Consider the following 23,340-nt stretch of genomic DNA (forward strand, 5'->3'; position numbering starts at 1 on the left):
ATAACTCAAGAATGCTTACGCCTGGGATCATGAAACTTCATAGGTACATTGATCATGACTGGCAGATGACCCCTATTGATTTTCAGGTCACTAGGTCAAAGGTCAAGGTCACAGTGACTCAAAACAGTAAAATGGTTTCCTGATGATAACTCAAGAATAATTAGGCCTAGGATCATGAAACTTCATAGGTACATTGATCATGACTGGCAGATGACCCCTATTGATTTTCAGGTCACTAGGTCAAAGGTCAAGGTCACAGTGACAAAAAATGTTTTCACACAATGGCTGCCACTACAACTGACAGCCCATATGGGGGGCTTGCATGTTTTACAAACAGCCCTTGTTGGTATTTGAGTCTACCTACATTACCTGCGGATCAAAAAATCATGAAGTCAATGGACAATAACTTAATAATGTTTTCAATTGGGATATAGCTCAAACGCAGCTCTTGTTTTTTCTGTCTTTATTTGTATTTGTGATTTATATGTGTGATTTTTAATTCCAATGTCTACATACATTTATTAGCTCGACTATTATATTTGGAATATATATAGTAGAGCTATCCTACTCACCCCGGCGTCAGCGTTAGCGTGAGCGTGCAAATGTTAAAGTTTGCGTACTACCCCAAATATTTTCAATGTCCCTTGACATATTGCTTTCATATTTTGCATACTTCTTCACCAATATGACCCCAACCTATAAACAAGAGCAGACAACTCTATCAAGCTTTTTGTACTAATTATGGCCCTTTTTCCACTTAGAATATGCATATTATTGATAAATCTATGTTAAAGTTTGCGTACCACCCCAAATATTTTCAATGTCCCTTGACCAGGGGTGGCGAAATCAAATGTCCGAGTTGCCCGAGTCGTACATTTGCTTGTCTGGGCAACTGACTTTTTTCAATTAAGTTGTCCGTGGACAACAAGTTTTTTAAAAGTCGCGTCCAGGTATACAAAAATACATTGTATTAAAGCCGTAATTAAGTTTTACAAAACCGGATGTTGACACGCGATTACATTGTCAGTGCTATTTGCTGAGCAATCAAGCTAAAATACGTGCACTTTCCTGCGCAGTGATCTCCTTATTCTGCAAGAGACCGGGAGCATGCCGCATTTTCAACATTCGGCCCGACTGTTAGACAGTGTACACACTGGTTTCTTTATTTTTACAATCAGACGGAAATAAAAAGTATCAATCTAAGATAATCAAAACACGGTCTACCTTGTTATTTAAGACGACTTTAATGGTAAAGATGAAACTTGTTTTTTAATCTTCAACAACGGAGCAGAAACCCGAAGCTTTGAGCAGCCCACCTCCCAAAAAACTAAGAAAGATTATGATAAAAAATATGATCTAAGTTAACGCACCAGAACTTTTCAAGAAACTTGGCCAACAGATTTTCAATGGTTACCAGTTTATATAATCAAATTGCTACCAGCAGCGGAGCCTCAGTCTGATGAGGTCCACATATTGGACTAGTTTAATTTGTTAAGATTACAATGTACTTATGTTCAGCACATGTTTTAATAACACTAGCTTCGCAAGATTTAAAGTTTGAGAAAGTCTTTATATTGTTTATAATATACTGCTATAATGAATGTACCATTGAAATACAATTATAAACAAAACAAGCAAATCATACTCATGTTGATATATTCCACATTATTTAACATTAATCAATAAATGCGTTTATAATTTATATAAACATTAACGGACAAGTATAGTTCAGCAACGGGTAAGTTAAATTTCCTAAATGGTTGTCCGTGGACAAGTATAGTTTTTTGAGATTTCGCCACCCCTGTTGACATATTGCTTTTATATTTTGCATACTTCTTAACCAACATGACCCCAACCTATAAACAAGAGCAGACAACTGTATCAAGCATTTTGTAACAATTATGGCCCTTTTTTCACTTAGATTTTCTATGCTAAAGTTTGCGTACCACCTCAAATATTCTCTATATCCCTTGACATATTGCTTTTATATTTTGCATACTTCTTTACCAACATGACCCCAATCTATAAACAAGAGCAGACAACTGTATCAAGCATTTTGTAAGAATTATGGCCCTTTTTCCATTTACAATATGCATATTACTTTAGTTACATTGCCATAACTTCTTTATTTATGATCAGATTTTATTAATACTTTGACAAAACAACACTTACCTGAATACTACAATGGATTCCACCCAAACAATACCCCACCCCCCAACCCAGAATCCCTGCCCCCCCTCCCCCCCCCCCCCCCAAAAAAAAAAAAATTAAAAAAAAATATTTATATTTTTTTTATTTTTGAAAGATCGTCTAATAAATTATTGAATATAAACAATTTCCCCATGATGGCTTACATTATACTGTCAAGCACTCGAATAGTCGAGCGCGCTGTCCTCTGACAGCTCTTGTATTTAATGCATTCAATGACAAACTTCAAAACATGCCAAAATATGAGAACAAGTCTCTTTAAACACACTCTTAAGTATTCTAATACATTTATGACCATTATGCATTTCATTCATTTTCACTCATAAGGTTTCAAATTAGCTTCAATAGGTCCCCAAATGAGTTGGATTGTTGGTTGATATGTGAAAAACAATAATCCTTAGTCTAGTGTTAAAGACAAGTTATCACTTTGGACAAGAAAAGTGTAAAAAAAATCAACCTTATCAACAACACCACAATATTCACTACCTATTAAAAATTGATTATTGATTGCATCAAAGACTTAACCATATAAAATCATTCTACTGTATCAAACTGGTCATTAACTGAACTTTTCTACGGCATTACTGATTATGGGGTCATTGTCTCCTATGGTCTTCTGCACAAGCTAATCAGGATGGAAGTCACTTTTTAGCGAAAATCAAGTGAAGGTAGAAAGTGTCGTCCCTGATCAGCCTGTGCTGTGACTGTGCACTCCGAACAGGCTAATCTGGGATGACACTGCATTAAGCCCTGTTTTCCTATTCACGCACATGCATTAAGCCCCTTTTTACTAGGGCGTTGCTCAAATGAAATGAAGTTGTTTATTCTTGTTGCAGGCCCTGGCACTGGTTGAGGAAGAGACGAGGAGGTACCGACCTACGAAGAACTACCTGGAGTACCTGCCACAGGCCCAGTACCATCACTTTGAGGTGAACACATGTGATCCATGCTCTGGGAAAACGGGTCTTAATGCATATGGGTAAAGTGTTGTCCCACTGCACAGGCTAATCAGGGATAAAACCCTGTCTGTGTGGATTTTTGTTTAGAAGATATTTCCTATAAAACAAAAAATTCCACAAAAGCGTAAAGTGTTGTCTAAGATCAGGGAACTGCACCCAGCTTTTCTTTTTTTTAGAGCAAGTCTCGTGTATCAAAAAACATTTTAGCATTAGAACTGGGGTGTAAAATATTACTCACCCACTCACATTGGCCAGTAGAATTTATCTTTAGACAAATATGAAATCTGAAATACTGGATACTAGCTCGCACTCGCAACTCCGTTTTAAGTAGCTGTTGCTTATCTGGAAACAAAGTGGTAAACGTTAGTCAATGTTTGATACTACCCTTAGTCTTTATTTTACTTTTTGTTACAGTAACCAGTTCAATTTTGTGCTCAAGGAGATTTATTTACATCGGCCCCATTTATTTTCCTCGAAAATGTCAAAACATGTATATTTGCATGTTTTTATAAGCTGGTAACAGTGCCTTGATAAAACAGAATATTTTTTTATAATAATAAGCATGAATATACAAAAATCATACATGCTGTTAACAGACAGACATTATGAAGACCGAGTTTGAACGGCTGCAGTCTCGGCTACCGATAGAGATGATGAGCATGAAGAGGTATGAGCTGCCTCAACCTCCACCTGGCAAGATGACAGATGTGTCAGCATGGAGTGAATGTGTGGAGAACTCACAGGCCCAGTTAGAACACCAGGCACTCAGGTATGTAACAGGGAGAGATGTGTGAGCATGGAGTGAATGTGTGGAGAACTCACAGGCCCAGTTAGAACATCAGGCACTCAGGTATGTAACAGGGAGAGATGTGTCAGCATGGAGTGAATGTGTGGAGAACTCACAGGCCCAGCTAGAACATCAGGCACTCAGGTATGTAACAGGGAGAGATGTGTGAGCATGGAATGAATGTGTGGAGAACTCACAGGCCCAGTTAGAACATCAGGCACTCAGGTATGTAACAGGGAGAGATGTGTGAGCATGTAGTGAATGTGTGGAGAACTCACAGGCCCAGTAAGAACATCAGGCACTCAGGTATGTAACAGGGAGAGATGTGTCAGCATGTAGTGAATGTGTGGATAACTCACAGGCCCAGCTAGAACATCAGGCACTCAGGTATGTAACAGTGAGAGATGTGTGAGCATGGAGTGAATGTGTGGAGAACTCACAGGCTCAGTTAGAACATCAGGCACTCAGGTATGTAACAGGGAGAGATGTGTGAGCATGGAGTGAATGTGTGGAGAACTCACAGGCTCAGTTAGAACATCAGGCACTCAGGTATGTAACAGGGAGAGATGTGTGAGCATGGAGTGAATGTGTGGAGAACTCACAGGCTCAGTTAGAACATCAGGCACTCAGGTATGTAACAGTGAGAGATGTGTCAGCATGGAGTGAATGTGTGGAGAACTCACAGGCCCAGTTAGAACATCAGGCACTCAGGTATGTAACAGTGAGAGATGTGTGAGCATGGAGTGAATGTGTGGAGAACTCACAGGCCCAGTTAGAACATCAGGCACTCGGGTATGTAACAGTGAGAGATGTGTGAGCATGGAGTGAATGTGTGGAGAACTCACAGGCCCAGCTAGAACATCAGGCACTCAGGTATGTAACAGGGAGAGATGTGTGAGCATGGAATGAATGTGTGGAGAACTCACAGGCCCAGTTAGAACATTAGGCACTCAGGTATGTAACAGGGAGAGATGTGTCAGCATGGAGTGAATGTGTGGAGAACTCACAGGCCCAGTTAGAACATCAGGCACTCAGGTATGTAACAGGGAGAGATGTGTCAGCATGGAGTGAATGTGTGGAGAACTCACAGGCCCAGTTAGAACATCAGGCACTCAGGTATGTAACAGGGAGAGATGTGTGAATATGGATTGAATGTGTAGAGAACTCACAGGCCCAGTTAGAACATCAGGCACTCAGGTATGTAACAGGGAGAGATGTGTGAATATGGAGTGAATGTGTAGAGAACTCACAGGCCCAGTTAGAACAACAGGCACTCAGGTATGTAACAGGGAGAGATGTGTCCACATGAAGTGAATGTGTGGAGAACTCACAGGCTCAGTTAGAACATCAGGCATTCAGGTATGTAACAGGGAGAGATGTGTGATTATGGAGTGAATGTGTGGAGAACTCACAGGCCCAGTTAGAACATCAGGCACTCAGGTATGTAACAGGGAGAGATGTGTGAGCATGGAGTGAATGTGTGGAGAACTCACAGGCTCAGTTAGAACATCAGGCACTCAGGTATGTAACAGGGAAAGATTGTGTGAGCATGGAGTGAATGTGTGGATAACTCACAGGCCCAGCTAGAACATCAGGCACTCAGGTATGTAACAGTGAGAGATGTGTCAGCATGGAGTGAATGTGTGGAGAACTCACAGGCCCAGTTAGAACATCAGGCACTCAGGTATGTAACAGGGAGAGATGTGTGAATATGGAGTGAATGTGTGGAGAACTCACAGGCCCAGTTAGAACATCAGGCACTCAGATATGTAACAGGGAGAGATGTGTGAGCATGGAGTGAATGTGTGGAGAACTCACAGGCTCAGTTAGAACATCAGGCACTCAGGTATGTAACAGGGAGAGATGTGTGAGCATGGAGTGAATGTGTGGAGAACTCACAGGCCCAGTTAGAACATCAGGCACTCAGGTATGTAACAGGGAGAGATTGTGTGAGCATGGAGTGAATGTGTGGATAACTCACAGGCCCAGCTAGAACATCAGGCACTCAGGTTTGTAACAGTGAGAGATGTGTGAGCATGGAATGAATGTGTGGAGAACTCACAGGCCCAGTTAGAACATCAGGCACTCAGGTATGTAACAGGGAGAGATGTGTGAGCATGAAGTGAATGTGTGGAGAACTCACAGGCCCAGTTAGAACATCAGGCTCTCAGGTATGTAACAGGGAGAGATGTGTGAGCATGGAGTGAATGTGTGGAGAACTCACAGGCCCAGTTAGAACATCAGGCACTCAGGTATGTAACAGGGAGAGATGTGTGAGCATGGAGTGAATGTGTGGAGAACTCACAGGCTCAGTTAGAACATCAGGCACTCAGGTATGAAACAGGGAGAGATGTGTGAGCATGGAGTGAATGTGTGGAGAACTCACAGGCCCAGTTAGAACATCAGGCACTCCGGTATGAAACAGGGAGAGATGTGTGAGCATGGCCTGAATGTGTAGAGAACTCACAGGCCCAGTTAGAACATCAGGCACTCAGGTATGTAACAGGGAGAGATGTGTGAGCATGGAGTGAATGTGTGGAGAACTCACAGGCTCAGTTAGAACATCAGGCACTCCGGTATGTAACAGGGAGAGATGTGTGAGCATGGCCTGAATGTTTAGAGAACTCACAGGCCCAGTTAGAACATCAGGCACTCAGGTTCGTAACAGGGAGAGATGTGTGAGCATGGAGTGAATGTGTGGAGAACTCACAGGCCCAGTGAGAACATCAGGCACTCAGGTATGTAACAGGGAGAGATGTGTCAGCATGGAGTGAATGTGTGGAGAACTCACAGGCTCAGTTAGAACATCAGGCACTTAGGTATGTAACAGGGAGAGATATGTGAGCATGGAATGTGTGGAGAACTCACAGGCCCAGTTAGAACATCAGGCACCCAGGTATGTAACAGGGAGAGATGTGTGAGCATGGAGTGAATGTGTGGAGAACTCACAGGCCCAGTTAGAACATCAGGCACTCAGGTATGTAACAGGGAGAGATGTGTGAGCATGGAGTGAATGTGTGGATAACTCACAGGCCTAGTTAGAACATCAGGCACTCAGGTATGTAACAGGGAGAGATGTGTCAGCATGGAGTGAATGTGTGGAGAACTCACAGGCCCAGCTAGAACATCAGGCACTCAGGTATGAAACAGTGAGAGATGTGTGAGCATGTGGTGAATGTGTGGAGAACTCACAGGCCCAGTTAGAACATCAGGCACTCAGGTATGTAACAGGGAGAGATGTGTGAGCATGTAGTGAATGTGTGGAGAACTCACAGGCCCAGTTAGAACATCAGGCACTCAGGTATGTAACAGGTAGAGATGTGTGAGCATGGAGTGAATGTGTTGAGAACTCACAGGCTCAGTTAGAACATCAGGCACTCAGGTATGTAACAGGGAGAGATGTGTGAGCATGGAGTGAATGTGTGGAGAACTCACAGGCTCAGTTAGAACATCAGGCACTCAGGTATGTAACAGGGAGAGATGTGTGAGCATGGAGTGAATGTGAGTAGAACTCACAGGCCCAGTTAGAACATCAGGCACTCAGGTATGTAACAGGGAGAGATGTGTGAGCATGGAGTGAATGTGTGGAGAACTCACAGGCCCAGTTAGAACATCAGGCACTCAGGTATGTAACAAGGAGAGATGTGTGAGCATGGAGTGAATGTGTGGAGAACTCACAGGCCCAGTTAGAACATCAGGCACTTAGGTATGTAACAGGGAGAGATGTGTGAGCATGGAGTGAATGTGTGGAGAACTCACAGGCCCAGCTAGAACATCAGGCACTCAGGTATGAAACAGGGAGAGATGTGTGAGCATGGAGTGAATGTGTGGAGAACTCACAGGCTCAGTTAGAACATCAGGCACTCCGGTATGTAACAGGGAGAGATGTGTGAGCATGGCCTGAATGTGAAGAGAACTCACAGGCCCAGTTAGAACATCAGGCACTCAGGTATGTAACAGGGAGAGATGTTTGAACATGGAGTGAATGTTTGGAGAACTCACAGGCTCAGTTAGAACATCAGGTTCTCAGGTATGTTACAGGGAGAGATGTATGAGCATGGAGTGAATGTGTGGAGAACTTACAGGCCCAGTTAGAACATCAGGCATTCAGGTATCTAACAGGGAGAGATGTGTCAGCATGGAGTGAATGTGTGGAGAACTCACAGGCCCAGTTAGAACATCAGGCACTCAGGTATGTAACAGGGAGAGATGTGTGAGCATGGAGTGAATGTGTGGAGAACTCACAGGCTCAGTTAGAACATCAGGCACTCAGGTATGTAACAGGGAGAGATGTGTGAGCATGGAGTGAATGTGTGGAGAACTCACAGGCCCAGTTAGAACATCAGGCACTCAGGTATGTAACAGGGAGAGATGTGTGAGCATGGAGTGAATGTGTGGAGAACTCACAGGCCCAGTTAGAACATCAGGCACTAAAGTATGTAACAGGGAGAGATGTGTGAGCATGGCCTGAATGTGTAGAGAACTCACAGGCCCAGTTAGAACATCAGGCACTCAGGTATGTATCAGGGAGAGATGTGTGAGCATGGAGTGAATGTGTGGAGAACTCACAGGCTCAGTTAGAACATCAGGTACTCAGGTACAGTCAATCTTGTGGATGCGACCACTTGTATTAAGCGACCTTTGTCTTATGCGACCATTTTGAAATCCCACGGAGCTTTTTCGCTATATAATGATATTGTATTAAGCGACTTTTGTCTTACGCGACCAGCGACCGCTGATTTGTGTGTATTTTGATGTCCGAATCTTGTATTAAGCGACTACTAGGAGGTAAAAGTGGTTAATCTATCGATCTTTCAGGGACAAATCAGTGTTAATTGTTTATCTAAGCCGATAAGATGTACTGTTACACCTCTGCTTTGTTTTCACAACCATTATGATTATGCTTTGTCTCGTTGACCGGTTCTGACCGGTATTGTTGTAGACTGCGTATTAATTTATTGAGTTGAATAATAGGGGAACGTATTGCGCACAGTCTACAGCTTAAATAGTTTACTATGTGGATCGTTAAGAGACAATGCCGATTTTTCTCGAGTATATATAACAGGTGCAGAAACAATGCACTGTACGCGACAAACATTTCCTGAGAAGTGCGGAAAATAAACTATTAAGCGGCAACATCTGTCGAAATCCGTACATTACCAATTTGTAATAATGCTAATTAGTAGATATTTGTAAGCCAATTACATTGTTATTTACTTAATAAATTTTCCAACCAGGTCTGATTGTTTGTTTTCAATTGACGTGTTTTAATTTTTTCAGCTCATTATGTATCATAATCGAGTTAGATTTCCTTAAGCGTACATGCAGAAATTAAAATGTCAAAACAAAAAGTGTTAACGTTGAACGAGAAAATTCGGGTTTTGGAATTGTCAAAGAGTATAAGTGCACGTAAAATCGCAGACGAGATTGGAGTCGGAAAAACCCAAATTCAGAACATTCTTAAGCGTAAAGCCGAGGTGCTTGAAGACGTGGAAAATAATGTGTCAGGTGAAACAAAACGCGCAATATAGAAACGGAAAGAGAAATACATGTGATAATATATCATAGCTTTTGGCTTCTGACATTTATTTCTAGTTTTAGCTGTACACATGTATATGTAGACTGTTACACATTTTTAGCAAAATTCTTTGTTCTTAGGAAAAATATTTCCTTGTCTATGTTGTTTTTGCAAATAAATATGTACACACAATTGATTTATAATAAATGATAATTTATAATAAGTGAAAAATAAAACACATTATAAGTAAAATATTGTTTATGTATTGTGTTTATATTCATTTTATTATAAAAGTTAAAATCATTGTGGATAAAAGAGATAATCCTTCATATAGATTAAAATTGAGGGTAAGCATTCTTCCAGAATGGCCTTTTGTATTCAAAGACCGTTTTATTAAGAGACCACTTTTGATTACTCCCTTGAGTGGTCTCTTAATACAAGATTGACTGTATGTAACTGGGAGAGATGTGTGAGCATGGAGTGAATGTGTGGAAAACTCACAGGCCCAGCTAGAACATCAGGCACTCAGGTATGTAACAGGGGAACAAAGACTGTCCTGCTGTAAGCATTTAATTACGAAAAATTACCGGTGAGATGTCTTGTAGAAAAAAAATCTTAATTGTTATATGCTGATACACTTATATTGAAGCCAATTTTAATTGGTTTTGCCAGAATAATGTTTTATTTGTAGAATACATGATATCATTACAGTTTTTACTTTATTTTGTATTTCAATATGTGATGTAATTTAGGATGCACCATATAAAATCTCACTTACTTTACAGGATTGTAATCAATTTATTTGTTAATTAGATCTAATTATTAAAAGACCTCACCAAATAGGTGTAAATTTTGAAATATCTTAACTGAAACAAAAGGTTATGAAGGTTTGAATTTATAGAAAAACACAATTTTCCGAAATTGTTCATGATAAATTGTAACATAGATTTGTTGATCAAGATCTTTTCATAAAAACACTAGTTGTTTCATAGCGTTTGATCTGTTAAAGATATATTAATTTGCCATGCCCATAAAATATGCTCATTGCATGAGACATCTTATAAACAGAAATTTGTGTAGCTGTTGAGAAACTTCATATATGAACATGGTGTTTGGTAGCACTTAAAATGAGTACCAGTAATGTTTTTCATAGATTATTTGAGCTCTGTTCAGGGAAAGCTGGGCTAAAAGCTTGTGGGTAAACTGTCCACTTTAATGGAATGTTTCATTGAAAGGAAGTCTCCTCTAAACAAAAATCTATTACAGGGTTCACAAAGACCTTGAAAAGTGCTTGAAAATCAAGCTTTATCTTGAAAAGTGCTTAAAAACGATCCGGAGTGCTTAAAAGTGCTTATTTTTAACCATAGCCTTGAAAAGTGCTTAAAAAGTGCTTGAATTTGGCTGAAAAAGTGCTTGAAAAAAGGATTAAAAAAATATTTAATTTCCGTGAGTCGGAAGTCGTGGGTTTTTTTCACGATTTATGACGGTTCCGATCTGTTCATATGGGCAGGTACTGGATCGGTACAGGTTGGTACGGGTTTTAGCGTAAGGGAGGCAACTTCTACTAATCTTCCGCCAATTGGTCTACTTCGGTTTTTGTTGTATGCATTATGCCATAACGGTGCTGACAAGTTGAAATATGCCAGCGAATAAGTGCATTTTTCAGAAAGGGTGACTTGAAGTACCCTTGGGTTGTTGACAATGCCGATTCTAAAGTCAAAGCATCTTGTAAAGAACGCAGAACAGGTATAGAGATCGACAGTATGGGGGAATTGGCGTTGAAAAGCCACCTAAAATGCAGTTTGTCTGTGAAGCAAATTCATTCGGTTAACCCAATTCATTCAGACGTACTGCAAAAGACAAAAGACAAAAAAGTTGCACTTGACTGATTGTCAAATAAATTAGATGATACTGTGAAGAAACTGCAATCTGTTTACATGAGTGCAGACTCTCAGTCTGAACATAAACAGTACACTATTGTATCTATAACAGATTTTACATGTACATGTTTACCTGCTGTAGAAAATTACTTAATAAGTATAATTTTTACAAGCCTCAATTAATACATGGCATTTTATATTGCCGTTGCGAGATTCTGAACATTTGTAGTTTTCTATTTTTACTTCAGAATTAATTTGTATCAGATGCATAATTGTCTTTAACATTTTGTAGCAGCTATATTATACCACTGGAATATCTGTTATGAACATTTAGATTACATAATGATATTCAATACAAATAACAGGCTTTTTTGGTATGTGTAATGCCTTGGTCAATTACTATATCATAATGAAATATCTTACTTTTGATTAAACAGTTGTTACTGTAGCAGGGAAGTGCAGACTGTTGAAATTCACATAGGATGTTAGGCAAGAAGAGACCAATTTAGCGAAAATATTGTCAGTATTGGCCACAGAATAATATACAGTTTTCAGTAGTTCGGACTAAAAAAGTGCTTGAATTTGGATTTTTTCCCTTGAAAAGTGCTTAAAAAGTAAGATATTTCATTATGATATAGTAATTGACCAAGGCATTACACATACCAAAAAAGCCTGTTATTTGTATTGAATATCATTATGTAATCTAAATGTTCATAACAGATATTCCAGTGGTATAATATAGCTGCTACAATATGCTTGAATTTCATTGGAGAAAATCTGTATGAACCCTGTATTATATGCAGAGAGTGTCATCCTTGATTAGCCTGCGCTGACTACACAGGCTAATCTGGAATGGCACTGCGCACACTTGCATTAAGCCCAGATTTCCTAGAATGAGGCTCATTTGATCATGTGTTGCAGGCTGATGAACCTGGAGCTGTGAGGCTCATTTGATCATGTGTTGCAGGCTGGAGCTGTGAGGCTCATTTGATCATGTGTTGCAGGCTGTTGAACCTGGAGCTGATATGAGGCTCATTTGATCATGTGTTGCAGGCTGTTGAACCTGGAGCTGTGAGGCTCATTTGATCATGTGTTGCAGGCTGTTGAACCTGGAGCTGTGAGGCTCATTTGATCATGTGTTGCAGGCTGTTGAACCTGGAGCTGTGAGACTCATTTGATCATGTGTTGCAGGCTGTTGAACCTTGAGCTGTGAGGCTCATTTGATCATGTGTTGCAGGCTGTTGAACCTGGAGCTGTGAGGCTCATTTGATCATGTGTTGCAGGCTGTTGAACCTGGAGCTGTGAGGCTCATTTGATCATGTGTTGAAGGCTGTTGAACCTGGAGCTGTGAGGCTCATTTGATCATGTGTTGCAGGCTGTTGAACCTGGAGCTGTAAGGCTCATTTGATCATGTATTGCAGGCTGTTGAACCTTGAGCTGTGAGGCTCATTTGATCATGTGTTGCAGGCTGTTGAACCTGGAGCTGTGAGGCTCATTTGATCATGTGTTGCAGGCTGTTGAACCTGGAGCTGTGATGCTCATTTGATCATGTGTTGCAAGCTGTTGAACCTGGAGCTGATAGGCTCATTTGATCATGTGTTTCAGGCTGTTGAACCTGGAGCTGTGAGGCTCATTTGATCATGTGTTGCAGGCTGTTGAACCTGGAGCTGATAGGCTCATTTGATCATGTGTTGCAGGCTGTTGAACCTGGAGCTGATATGAGGATCATTTGATCATATGTTGCAGGCTGTTGAACCTGGGGCTGTGAGGCTAATTTGATCATGTGTTGCAGGCTGTTGAACCTGGAGCTGTGAGGCTCATTTGATCATGTGTTGCAGGCTGTTGAACCTGGAGCTGATCATGTGTTGCAGGCTGTTGAACCTGGAGCTGTGAGGCTCATTTGATCATATATTGCAGTAGCTGTGAGGCTCATTTGATCATATGTTGCAGGCTGTTGAACCTGGAGCTGTGAGGCTCATTTGATCATGTGTTGCAGGCTGTTGAACCTGGAGCTGATAGGCTCATTTGATCATGTGCTGCAGGCTGTTGAACCTGGAGCTGTGAGGCTCATTTGATCATGTGTTGCAGGCTGTTGAACCTGGAGCTGTGAGGCTCATTTGATCATGTGTTGCAGGCTGTTGAACCTGGAGCTGTGAGGCTCATTTGATCATGTGTTGCAGGCTGTTGAACCTGGAGCTGTGAGGCTCATTTGATCATGTGTTGCAGGCTGTTGAACATGGAGCTGTGAGGCTTATTTGATCATGTGTTGCAGGCTGTTGAACCTGGAGCTGTGAGGCTCATTTGATCATGTGTTGCAGGCTGTTTAACCTGGAGCTGATAGGCTCATTTGATCATGTGTTTCAGGCTGTTGAACCTGGAGCTGTGAGGCTCATTTGATCATGTGTTGCAGGCTGTTGAACCTGGAGCTGTGAGGCTCATTTGATCATGTGTTGCAGGCTGTTGAACCTGGAGCTGTGAGGCTCATTTGATCATGTGTTGCAGGCTGTTGAACATGGAGTTGTGAGGCTTATTTGATCATGTGTTGCAGGCTGTTGAACCTGGAGCTGTGAGGCTCATTTGATCATGTGTTGCAGGCTGTTTAACCTGGAGCTGATAGGCTCATTTGATCATGTGTTTCAGGCTGTTGAACCTGGAGCTGTGAGGCTCATTTGATCATGTGTTGCAGGCTGTTGAACCTGGAGCTGATAGGCTCATTTGATCATGTGTTGCAGGCTGTTGAACCTGGAGCTGATATGAGGCTCATTTGATCATATGTTGCAGGCTGTTGAACCTGGAGCTGATAGGCTCATTTGATCATGTGTTGCAGGCTGTTGAACCTGGAGCTGATATGAGGCTCATTTGATCATGTGTTGCAGGCGTTGAACCTGGAGCTGATATGAGGCTCATTTGATCATGTGTTGCAGGCTGTTGAACCTGGAGCTGATCATGTGTTGCAGGCTGTTGAACCTGGAGCTGATCATGTGTTGCAGGCTGTTGAACCTGGAGCTGATCATGTGTTGCAGGCTGTTGAACCTGGAGCTGATAGGCTCATTTGATCATGTGTTGAAGGCTGTTGAACCTGGAGCTGATATGAGGCTCATTTGATCATGTGTTGCAGGCTGTTGAACCTGGAGCTGTGAGGCTCATTTGATCATGTGTTGCAGGCTGTTGAACCTGGAGCTGATATGAGGCTCATTTGATCATATGTTGCAGGCTGTTGAACCTGGGGCTGTGAGGCTAATTTGATCATGTGTTGCAGGCTGTTGAACCTGGAGCTGTGAGGCTCATTTGATCATGTGTTGCAGGCTGTTGAACCTGGAGCTGATATGAGGCTCATTTGATCATATGTTGCAGGCTGTTGAACCTGGGGCTGTGAGGCTAATTTGATCATGTGTTGCAGGCTGTTGAACCTGGAGCTGATGCAGGAATATGGCACCCACTCGTGGAAGATCTACAATGACATACTGGTCAAGATGATGGAAGCTGCACAGAAACAACTCTCGGAACTCAAGTAACGCATGGCAGACTATCTTCTTGGCAATATTTTAATTCCTTAAAATCACACTGATCTCATTTTTAGCTCAGCTGTTTTCGGAGTAAACCCGAGGTATTGTCATAGCCAGCTCGTCGTGTCTTTCCGCCGTCCGGCGTCCACACTGCTAAAACCTTAACATCAAGCTCTAAAATCAAAGTGCTTCCACCTACAACTTTTAAACTTCATATGTAGATGCTCCTTGATGAGTTCTACACGCCACACCCATTTTTGGGTCACAAGGTCAAAGGTCATGGTCACTGTGACCTAAAAAAAAAAAAGTTCCGACAAGTGTCTTTTTATTCAAAACTGCACCCACAGCCGAGCATTGGCACCCGCTATGTGGTGCTCTTGTTAATAATAGAATTGAGCCTTGCTATGGAAAAACTGGGCATAATTGAATAAAGTGTTGTCCAATATAAGCCTATGCAGTCTGCACAGGCTAATCAGTTAAGAAACTTTCTGCCTATATAGACTATATTTTCATGTAGAAGATATTTCTTTTAAAAGAAAAACTATAAAAGCTGAAAGTGTTGTCCCTAGTTTACTTGTGCACAATGCACAGGCGCTAATTTGAGACCACACTCCAGGCTCATGCATATATCTCCGTTTTCGCAGCATGAGGCTTTGTGTTTTTATTGAATGGTGTGTTTTGATTTCCATGTCTACCTAATTTAGTTTTTGAAGAGAGCTCACCCTGATTTTAGTATAAACTCTCGGTGAGAGAGTGCATTGGAGTCGGTCTGTCAGTCGGATTATTCGTCTATCCATGGGTTCCAATGGTTCAGTGTATGGAAAATTACTTTCACATTCTCAAGCCATTTAATTTAAAACTTCAAATATTTCCGCACAATAAAGTATAAATGTGTGAGAGATATTTTTATATCCTTGCTTTTCTGATTTTACTAGTAGGAGAACAAATACATTACAAGTTGATTTCACGTGGATATCATGTTTTTGCCTTTGTATAATACCTTATATTGCACAGATCATATGCAGGAGTGCATCAAACAAGTCAATAACAGACTTTTCTGATTGGTCAACTACAGGAAGAAGATTCAGGAAATCAATCTGCAGAGGAAGAGTGAACAGACTGTCGCAGGGGCCAAACTAAAAGATCTAGAAAACAGGTTTGTCCATGTAATGACGGGGAACAGACTGTGGCTGGGGTCAAACTAAAAGATCTAGAAAACAGGTTTGTCCATGTAATGATGGGGAACAGACTGTAGCTGGGGCCAAACTAAAAGATCTAGAAAACAGGTTTGTCCATGTAATGACGGGGAACAGACTGTGGCTGGGGTCAAACTAAAAGATCTAGAAAACAGGTTTGTCCATGTAATGATGGGGAACAGACTGTGGCTGGGGTCAAACTAAAAGATCTAGAAAACAGGTTTGTCCATGTAATGAAGGGGAACAGACTGTGGCTGGGGCCAAACTAAAAGATCTAGAAAACAGGTTTGTCCATGTAATGACGGGGATTTTTTTTACAATTTTGGAAATAGGTTTGGGAACCACCAAACTGAGAATTTTTAATCAAAAAGTCAATGGAAAATCTTCAGGTACTAAATGTTATAAATGAAGAATCAAACATAGGTTCATATTACTAAGTATTTAATTGGTATTGCAATTGCGTGATCTTATGTCATGTAAGGAAAACACTTATGAAACCAGTGAGATTTTATATTGATTTTCATATTTAATTTAAAACCTGCAGATAATCTTAGATTAGTTGTAATGGATACCCAATTCTGCATGACATAGTAGACTGCCATTCAGTAAACCAGGTAACATGATATCTTTCATTTTCCAGTTGGGTCGGGTTGGTGAGCAAGAACTACGAGATTGAGCGTGCCTGTGTGGAAATGGAGAAAGAACTCACGGAAATGGAGAAGCATAAAAAGGTAAATTTTAAACCTTCTATATTATAAGGCATAACACAAATTAAAATGTACATTATTTTCTAATGTTACAGTTTCTAATGTGAAGGATTGAGTGTACTGTATGTCATCAAATACTTGTTTTTTGTTTTACAGGGATTAAGGGCAGACAGATGAGAGATGGTGTTAACTTTGCCAACCCTTTTACAACTACAGGTAAGGATTGCCGAGCAGAACCAGCACTGACGGTTTTCTACATCTCAGACTATGATATCGCATATACATGTACACAAATATATTGTGCATCAACATATGCACAGAAAACAGAATGATATAGTATATTTAAGCACAATTCTTTCTGATGTTAATCTACTTTAGCGATTGGAAGACAGTAACATATTTGTATTGGTGAGCATATCTAACTCAGTGTGCAGATGCTGTGTGCAGTAGTTTGCAATAGACATTGTTCAATTTTGAAGAAAATTATCACATGAAACAATATTATCTGAGATCAGCTTGTTTGTTTATGATCATTTATTAAAAAATCCCCTCATTATGTTATGCATTGTTGGGTGTGAATTGTACCATACTTATCCAACAAAGAGTGGACATTTATCTACATTCTACCTACACGGGTGTTTAAATAGTATGAATATGAAGGTTATTTGATGCATAGCACTTTTTTATAGAAATTACTTGAATATAATAGACAGTAAGGGATATTGGCTATATGGCATGAAAAAAATATTCTACTCTAATTACTTTCATCTGTTTTATTTATACTGTATTTTTGTATTTGATATTATTATTTGCTCTCAAATTTAGCTGAAGATGAACCTGGCAATTGTACACGCTGTCTACACTTTTGATGTGGCACCATTAACAACAGTTGAAGTTTTCAAAGATGACCATCAGTAGATATTTTATAAGAAGTGTCATAATAATGTCAGACTGTTAAGACATATAGGCATAGAACCCAATATGTACATATGAAATGTCTTTTGAATGTCTTTTGGATATGATAAATTTGTGTTGTGTTGTTGTGTTGTTGTGTTGCACATAAATTCTGTGGATTTTAGTGACAACCTTAATATTCAACATTATTATTATTGTAATAGTCACCTTACTTGCTTGTCTGCTTCCAGTGAACGAACAGATAATGCTAAACATGATTTGATTATTTCTTATCTTTTGTACTGTTTTAATGTCTACATAGATGGTAAAATAAACTTCAGAAATTACGTCTGTGTTTGTATAGAACATATATCTTGTCCCATTATGAAAGTGTTTTTTATGATACTTAAACATGCATACGAAGCAATACAAACATTTTATTAAGACTTGTGTTTACTTCATTTTAAATTGATTTATTACCCAAATCCTTGTTTTTAGCATACAAGTCACTCATTAGATCTCATCTGGACTGTGGGAACTTGGTCTATTATCCTTGCACTAACAAATATAAACAAATAATTGAAAAAGCACAGCATTGGGCCACCAGATTAGAACCTGAAATCCGTGAGATAGCATCCAGATCTCTTGGCTGAATTAAATCTTCAATCCATGGATTATCAATGTAAAAGATTATATATTACATGTATTCAAGTATTTAAGATAATGCATAAAATTGATGCTGGAACATTTTTCCAATTATGCTAAAAATAGTGGGACAAGAGGCAATTGTTTAAATCTTGCAAAACCGAAAGCACATTAGTCTATTTGCCTCCATTTTTTTAGCTCCACTGGCCAAAGGCCAGCGGGGCTTATGTCATGGTCCTGTGTGCGTCGTGTGTGCGTGCGTGCGTCCGTGCATGCGTGCGTTAACTTTTTCTTTAAACATCTTCTTCTCCTAAACTACTGGTCCAAATCTGATGAAATTTCTCAGGAATGTTCCTGTGCTGAACCTCTTTCAAATTTGTTCAAATTATGCCCCTGCCCCGGGGATTCAAAAAATTGAAAATTTGCTTTTATAAGGCCTATATTGTGCAAACTTTAAAAATCTTCTTGTCCATAACCATTAGGCCTAGGGCTACCAAATTTGGTATGTATTGACATCTTATAGTCCTCTACCAAGTTTGTTCAAATTATGCCCCTGGGGTCAAATTTGACCATGCCCCGGGGGGTCAAAAAATTGAAAATTTGCTTATATAAGGCCTATTTTGTGCAAACTTTAAAAATCTTCTTGTCCGTAACCATTGGGCCTAGGGCTACCAAATTTGCTATGTAGTGACATCTTATAGTCCTCTACCAAGTTTGTTCAAATTATGCCCCTGGGGTTAAATTTGACCCTGCCCCGGGGGGTCAAAACATTGAAAATTTGCTTATATAAGGCCTATTTGTGCAAACTTTAAAAATCTTCTCGTCCATAACCGTATGGCATAGGGCTACCAAATTTGGTATGTAGTGACATCTTATTGTCCTCTACCAAGTTTGTTCAAATTATGCCCCTGGGGTCAAATTTGACCCTGCCCGGGGGGGGGTTAAAAAATTGAAAATTTGCTTATGTAAGGCCTATTTTCTGCAAACTTTAAAAATCTTCTTGTCCATTACCATTGGGTCTAGGGCTACCAAATTTGCCATGTAGTGACATCTTATAGTTCTCTACCAAGTTTGTTCAAATTATGCCCCTGGGGTTAAATTTGACCCTGCCCGGGGGGGTTAAAAAATTGAAAATTTGCTTATATAAGGCCTATTTTGTGCAAACTTTAAAAAATCTTCTTGTCCATAACCATTGGGCCTAGGGCTACCAAATTTTTTTTGTAGTGACATCTTATAGTCCTATATCAAGTTTGTTCAAATTATGCCCCTGGGGTCAAATTTGACCCTGCCCCGGGGGGTAAAAAAATTGAACATTTGCTTATATAAGGCCTATATTTTGTGAAAACTTTAAAAATCTTCTTGTCCATAACCATTGGGCCAAGGGCTACCAAATTTGGTATGTAGTGACATCTTAAGTCCTCTACCAAGTTTGTTCAAATTATGCCCCTGGGGTCGAATTTGACCCTGCCCCGGGGGGTCAAAAAATAAAAACTTTGCTTATATAAGGCATTTTTTGTGAAAACTTTAAAAATCTTCTCGTCCATAACCATTGGGCCTAGGGCTACCAAATTTGGTATGTAGTGACATCTAATAGTCCTCTACCAAGTTTGTTCAAATTATGCCCCTGGGGTCAAATTTGACCCTGCCCTCGGGGGTAAAAAAAAATAATTGCTAATATAAGGCTTATTTTGTGCAAACTTTAAAAATCTTCTTGTCCATAACCGTATGGCATAGGGCTACCAAATTTGGTATGTAATGACATCTTATAGTCCTCTACCAAATTTGTTCAAATTAAGCCCCTGGGATCAAATTTGACCGTTCCCCAGGGGTCACAAAATTGAACATATGCTTATATCGGGCCCGTTTTGTGCAAACTATAAAAATCCTCATGTCCATAACCATTGGGCCTATTTCTACCAAATTCGGTAGGTAGTGACATCTAATAGTTCTCTACTAAGTTTGTTCAAATTATGCCCCTAGGAACAAATTTGACCTTGCCCCAGGGGTCACAAAAATGAACATATGCTTAAATAAGGCCTTTTTTGTGCAAACTTAAAAAATCTTCTTGTTCTTAATTAAAGAGCCTCAAAATTTGGTATGTAGTGATATCTTATAGTCCTCTACCAAATTTGTTCAAATTATTCCCCTGGGCTCAAATTTGACCCGGCCCCGGGAGTCACAAAACTGAGCATATGACGTTTACCAGTGGATATTACTGCGGCTGTTTGGCTGTGACCAACAACAACATCAACATCTTGTAAACATGAGATAAAACCCTGTCATTGAGTGCCATTTTAGGTCAGATTGTGACTGCTTACAAAGGCATTGAAGTAAGAACATGTGTTATGAATGTTTTTCTTATAAACTGAAAAAAGTCGGGTTTTATTTAAATATGTCGAAAGTGACCATATATCCGGATGAAAATATTTTGGATGACATGTTAATTTCATGTCTTTTTTATAGTGTTAAAACCAGTTTATTAATATATTATTGATTTTAAAAACACAGCTTCCATTAACATAATTATTTCAAGGAAAGTCAATATATGATACTGCACGGTAAACTCAAACTTTGTATCGAAGAGTTGTTGAAATTAATGAAGTGCATTGTTCTTAACTATCGTATATGCTCCTTTTCTTACAACTAATGATTCATTGTTCCATTTGTGAATCGTGACTCATGAATTGTGGATATGATTGTCAATTGCTCAACAATCCATATATATTTCTGACCATTTTATAATTTTCTTAATATTAGTTATGAATTGATCTTAGAAGTCAAATGTATTACTTAATTAAAAACATTTATAAGTATAAAGAAATAATCTTTAGATTATCATAATATTCTCAGGCTTGTTGGTCTTAGGGATGTGTGGGTTGATGAGCAATTTCTCCTTTTATCACAATTATTTCTACCCTACCTGATCATTTCCTTTATATTCCATTTTAATTCAATTGACGTCTGCAACCTCTTTCAAATTGGGAAAGTCCAAAATGTGTTGTTTGGTAAAGGGTTAAGGAATTTTGATTCCTATGGGTCTTGTGAATCTGTTTCAAATCAAATGGGTAGATTTGATCTTCAGCATCTAAAAATATGTGAAATAGAAAGAACGACAATATCTTTTGGAGAGATAAATGTACCTACGTTAATATCTTTTGGAGAGATAAATGTACCTACGTTATAAGCAAAGGACCTGTGCAACAATTCCCGGGCTTTTTTGTCTGTTTAGTTAACACGGTAGTAACTTTTTCCATATATAAAAATGCTCATCCTTCCAACTTTAAGCGCCCAGTGGGACGAGGGATAGAAAGAGAAAGTCACATGCTTGAGTACATTTCAACCCATGCGCATTACACGTTTTTTTCGCAAAGAAAAAACAGTGGAGCGATGAAGGGCCATCATGGCCCTCTTGTTTTACATCGCACCATCTCAGTTTGGAACTATTTATCTCAAGACATTGTGACATGTGATTCTGTAATTTCGTTCAAGACTCAACTAAAAAATTAAGGTTGGATAAGCACTTTGACATATAGGAGTCTATTTATAAGTGTAAATTTTATTAACTAGTGACATTTATAACTAATAAAATTCAGACAGGAGTTGAGATAACAAAAATAAGATTAAAGGGATAAACTCGGTGTAAGAGCTATTGAAAGTCCCTAGAAGACAAAAAATGTCAGATGAATATTTTAATTTGACTAGTTTTGTCACAAAAGAAAGCTAATAGTTGAATGCCCTAGACTTTCAAGTAACATAAATACTCAAAATCACTTATATTTCGCAAAATATTTCGTAAAATAAAGTTAACCCATAAAAAATATCAGTTGTCCTTATAGCAATAGCCAAAATATCAACGCTAGATGTGATATGATAACATGGATTTAACGAGATACAAAATTTTATTTTTTATGGCACAATATACATGTATTCCATTTTAATTTCCCGCAACTGTATCTATTCATACGACACACAAACACTAACTTGGTACATGAAAATGTGTTGAATATATTGTCCCGCAAAAAGAGCATTTTGTATCTTGTTAAATCTATGTTACCAGACCACATCAAGTGCTACTTAATCAGAGCAAGGTGAAAAGCCAAACAGTTTCTAATATAACTTATTAAACACAAGTGTTCATTAGCCTTGTTTCTTATAATTAAGGATTTTAAATGAAGTGTATTTTCTTATTTAATAATTGTGACACTGACTTAGCATGTTTGTACCGACCCCCACAGAGATGCAGCTGTGAAATAGACATTGCCCTCTTGATGCAAAAATGTACCATGTGGCATTAAAATTGGAAAGCACATGGTACCTTTTTGCACCAATATGGCGAATATGGTATCTGCCTTGGGGCCTAAATTACCCGGATTTGAACACCATGTGAGTACCAGTGGCATTCCGAGAACTTTTTTAAATGGTTTTCCATGAAAATATGAATAGATATTGAACTGCCCAGCAGTTTAAATTTCTAAATCAGTGGCCTGTAAAATAAAACAAGAGGGCCAAAGGGTTTGAGGTTTCTCACTTTACAACCTTTTGAACTGAGCAGTTTAGAGTATATTGTGTTGTGTTTGGTTAATAAATCAGGCTCCTTACCTTCCTCTTTACCCGGAGGTATTTTCATAGCCAGCTCGTCGTCTGGCGTCGTGCTAAAACCTTTACATTTTGTTAACATTTTGAACATTGGCTCTAAATCAAAGTGCTTCCACCTACAACTTTGAAACTTCATATGTAGATGCACCTTGATGAGTTCTACATGCCACACCCATTTTGGGGTCACTAGGTCAAAGGTCAAGGTCACTGTGACCTCTAAAAAAAATATAATCTGACAAGCTTTCATTTATTCAAAACTGCACCCGCAGGTGAGCGTTGGCACCTGTTATGCGGTGCTCTTGTTAACTTGACCAAGAAATTGTTTGACAAGTATTGTGAGCAGATTTTGAAGATAAGACAAAACAAAAGTGACAGCTAGTATTCACAATGTTTTTCAGGCGTTTTTACAGGAGGAGCATAGACCAACAGTTAGAAATTGATTAT

At 39.4% G+C, this 23,340-nt stretch overlaps 4 protein-coding genes across 8 annotated transcripts in view; 1 reads left to right on the forward strand and 3 right to left on the reverse strand.

Moving 5' to 3' along the window:
• Positions 1-18,002, forward strand: part of LOC127832661 (pre-mRNA-splicing factor SPF27-like) — a 40,800-nt gene extending 22,798 nt beyond the window's left edge. The window contains exons 2-8 of the mRNA XM_052358274.1: positions 3,045-3,137; positions 3,764-3,936; positions 14,753-14,863; positions 15,934-16,014; positions 16,695-16,785; positions 16,918-16,977; positions 17,587-18,002. Of these exons, the coding sequence (XP_052214234.1) occupies positions 3,045-3,137; positions 3,764-3,936; positions 14,753-14,863; positions 15,934-16,014; positions 16,695-16,785; positions 16,918-16,938 (570 nt within the window). The 3' untranslated portion in view covers positions 16,939-16,977; positions 17,587-18,002. The remainder of the gene's footprint in view (positions 1-3,044; positions 3,138-3,763; positions 3,937-14,752; positions 14,864-15,933; positions 16,015-16,694; positions 16,786-16,917; positions 16,978-17,586) is intronic.
• The window catches only part of LOC127832651 (solute carrier family 35 member E2A-like), a 201,377-nt gene that overhangs the window by 151,893 nt on the left and 26,144 nt on the right, over positions 1-23,340 (reverse strand). The window lies entirely within an intron of this gene.
• Positions 1-23,340, reverse strand: part of LOC127832653 (solute carrier family 35 member E2B-like) — a 211,531-nt gene that overhangs the window by 134,649 nt on the left and 53,542 nt on the right. The window lies entirely within an intron of this gene.
• Positions 1-23,340, reverse strand: part of LOC127832643 (zinc finger CW-type PWWP domain protein 1-like) — a 217,689-nt gene that overhangs the window by 56,088 nt on the left and 138,261 nt on the right. The gene's annotated exons all lie outside the window — the stretch shown is intronic.

This window comes from Dreissena polymorpha, chromosome 5 (genome assembly GCF_020536995.1).
Source record: "Dreissena polymorpha isolate Duluth1 chromosome 5, UMN_Dpol_1.0, whole genome shotgun sequence".
NCBI lineage: Eukaryota > Metazoa > Mollusca > Bivalvia > Myida > Dreissenidae > Dreissena > Dreissena polymorpha.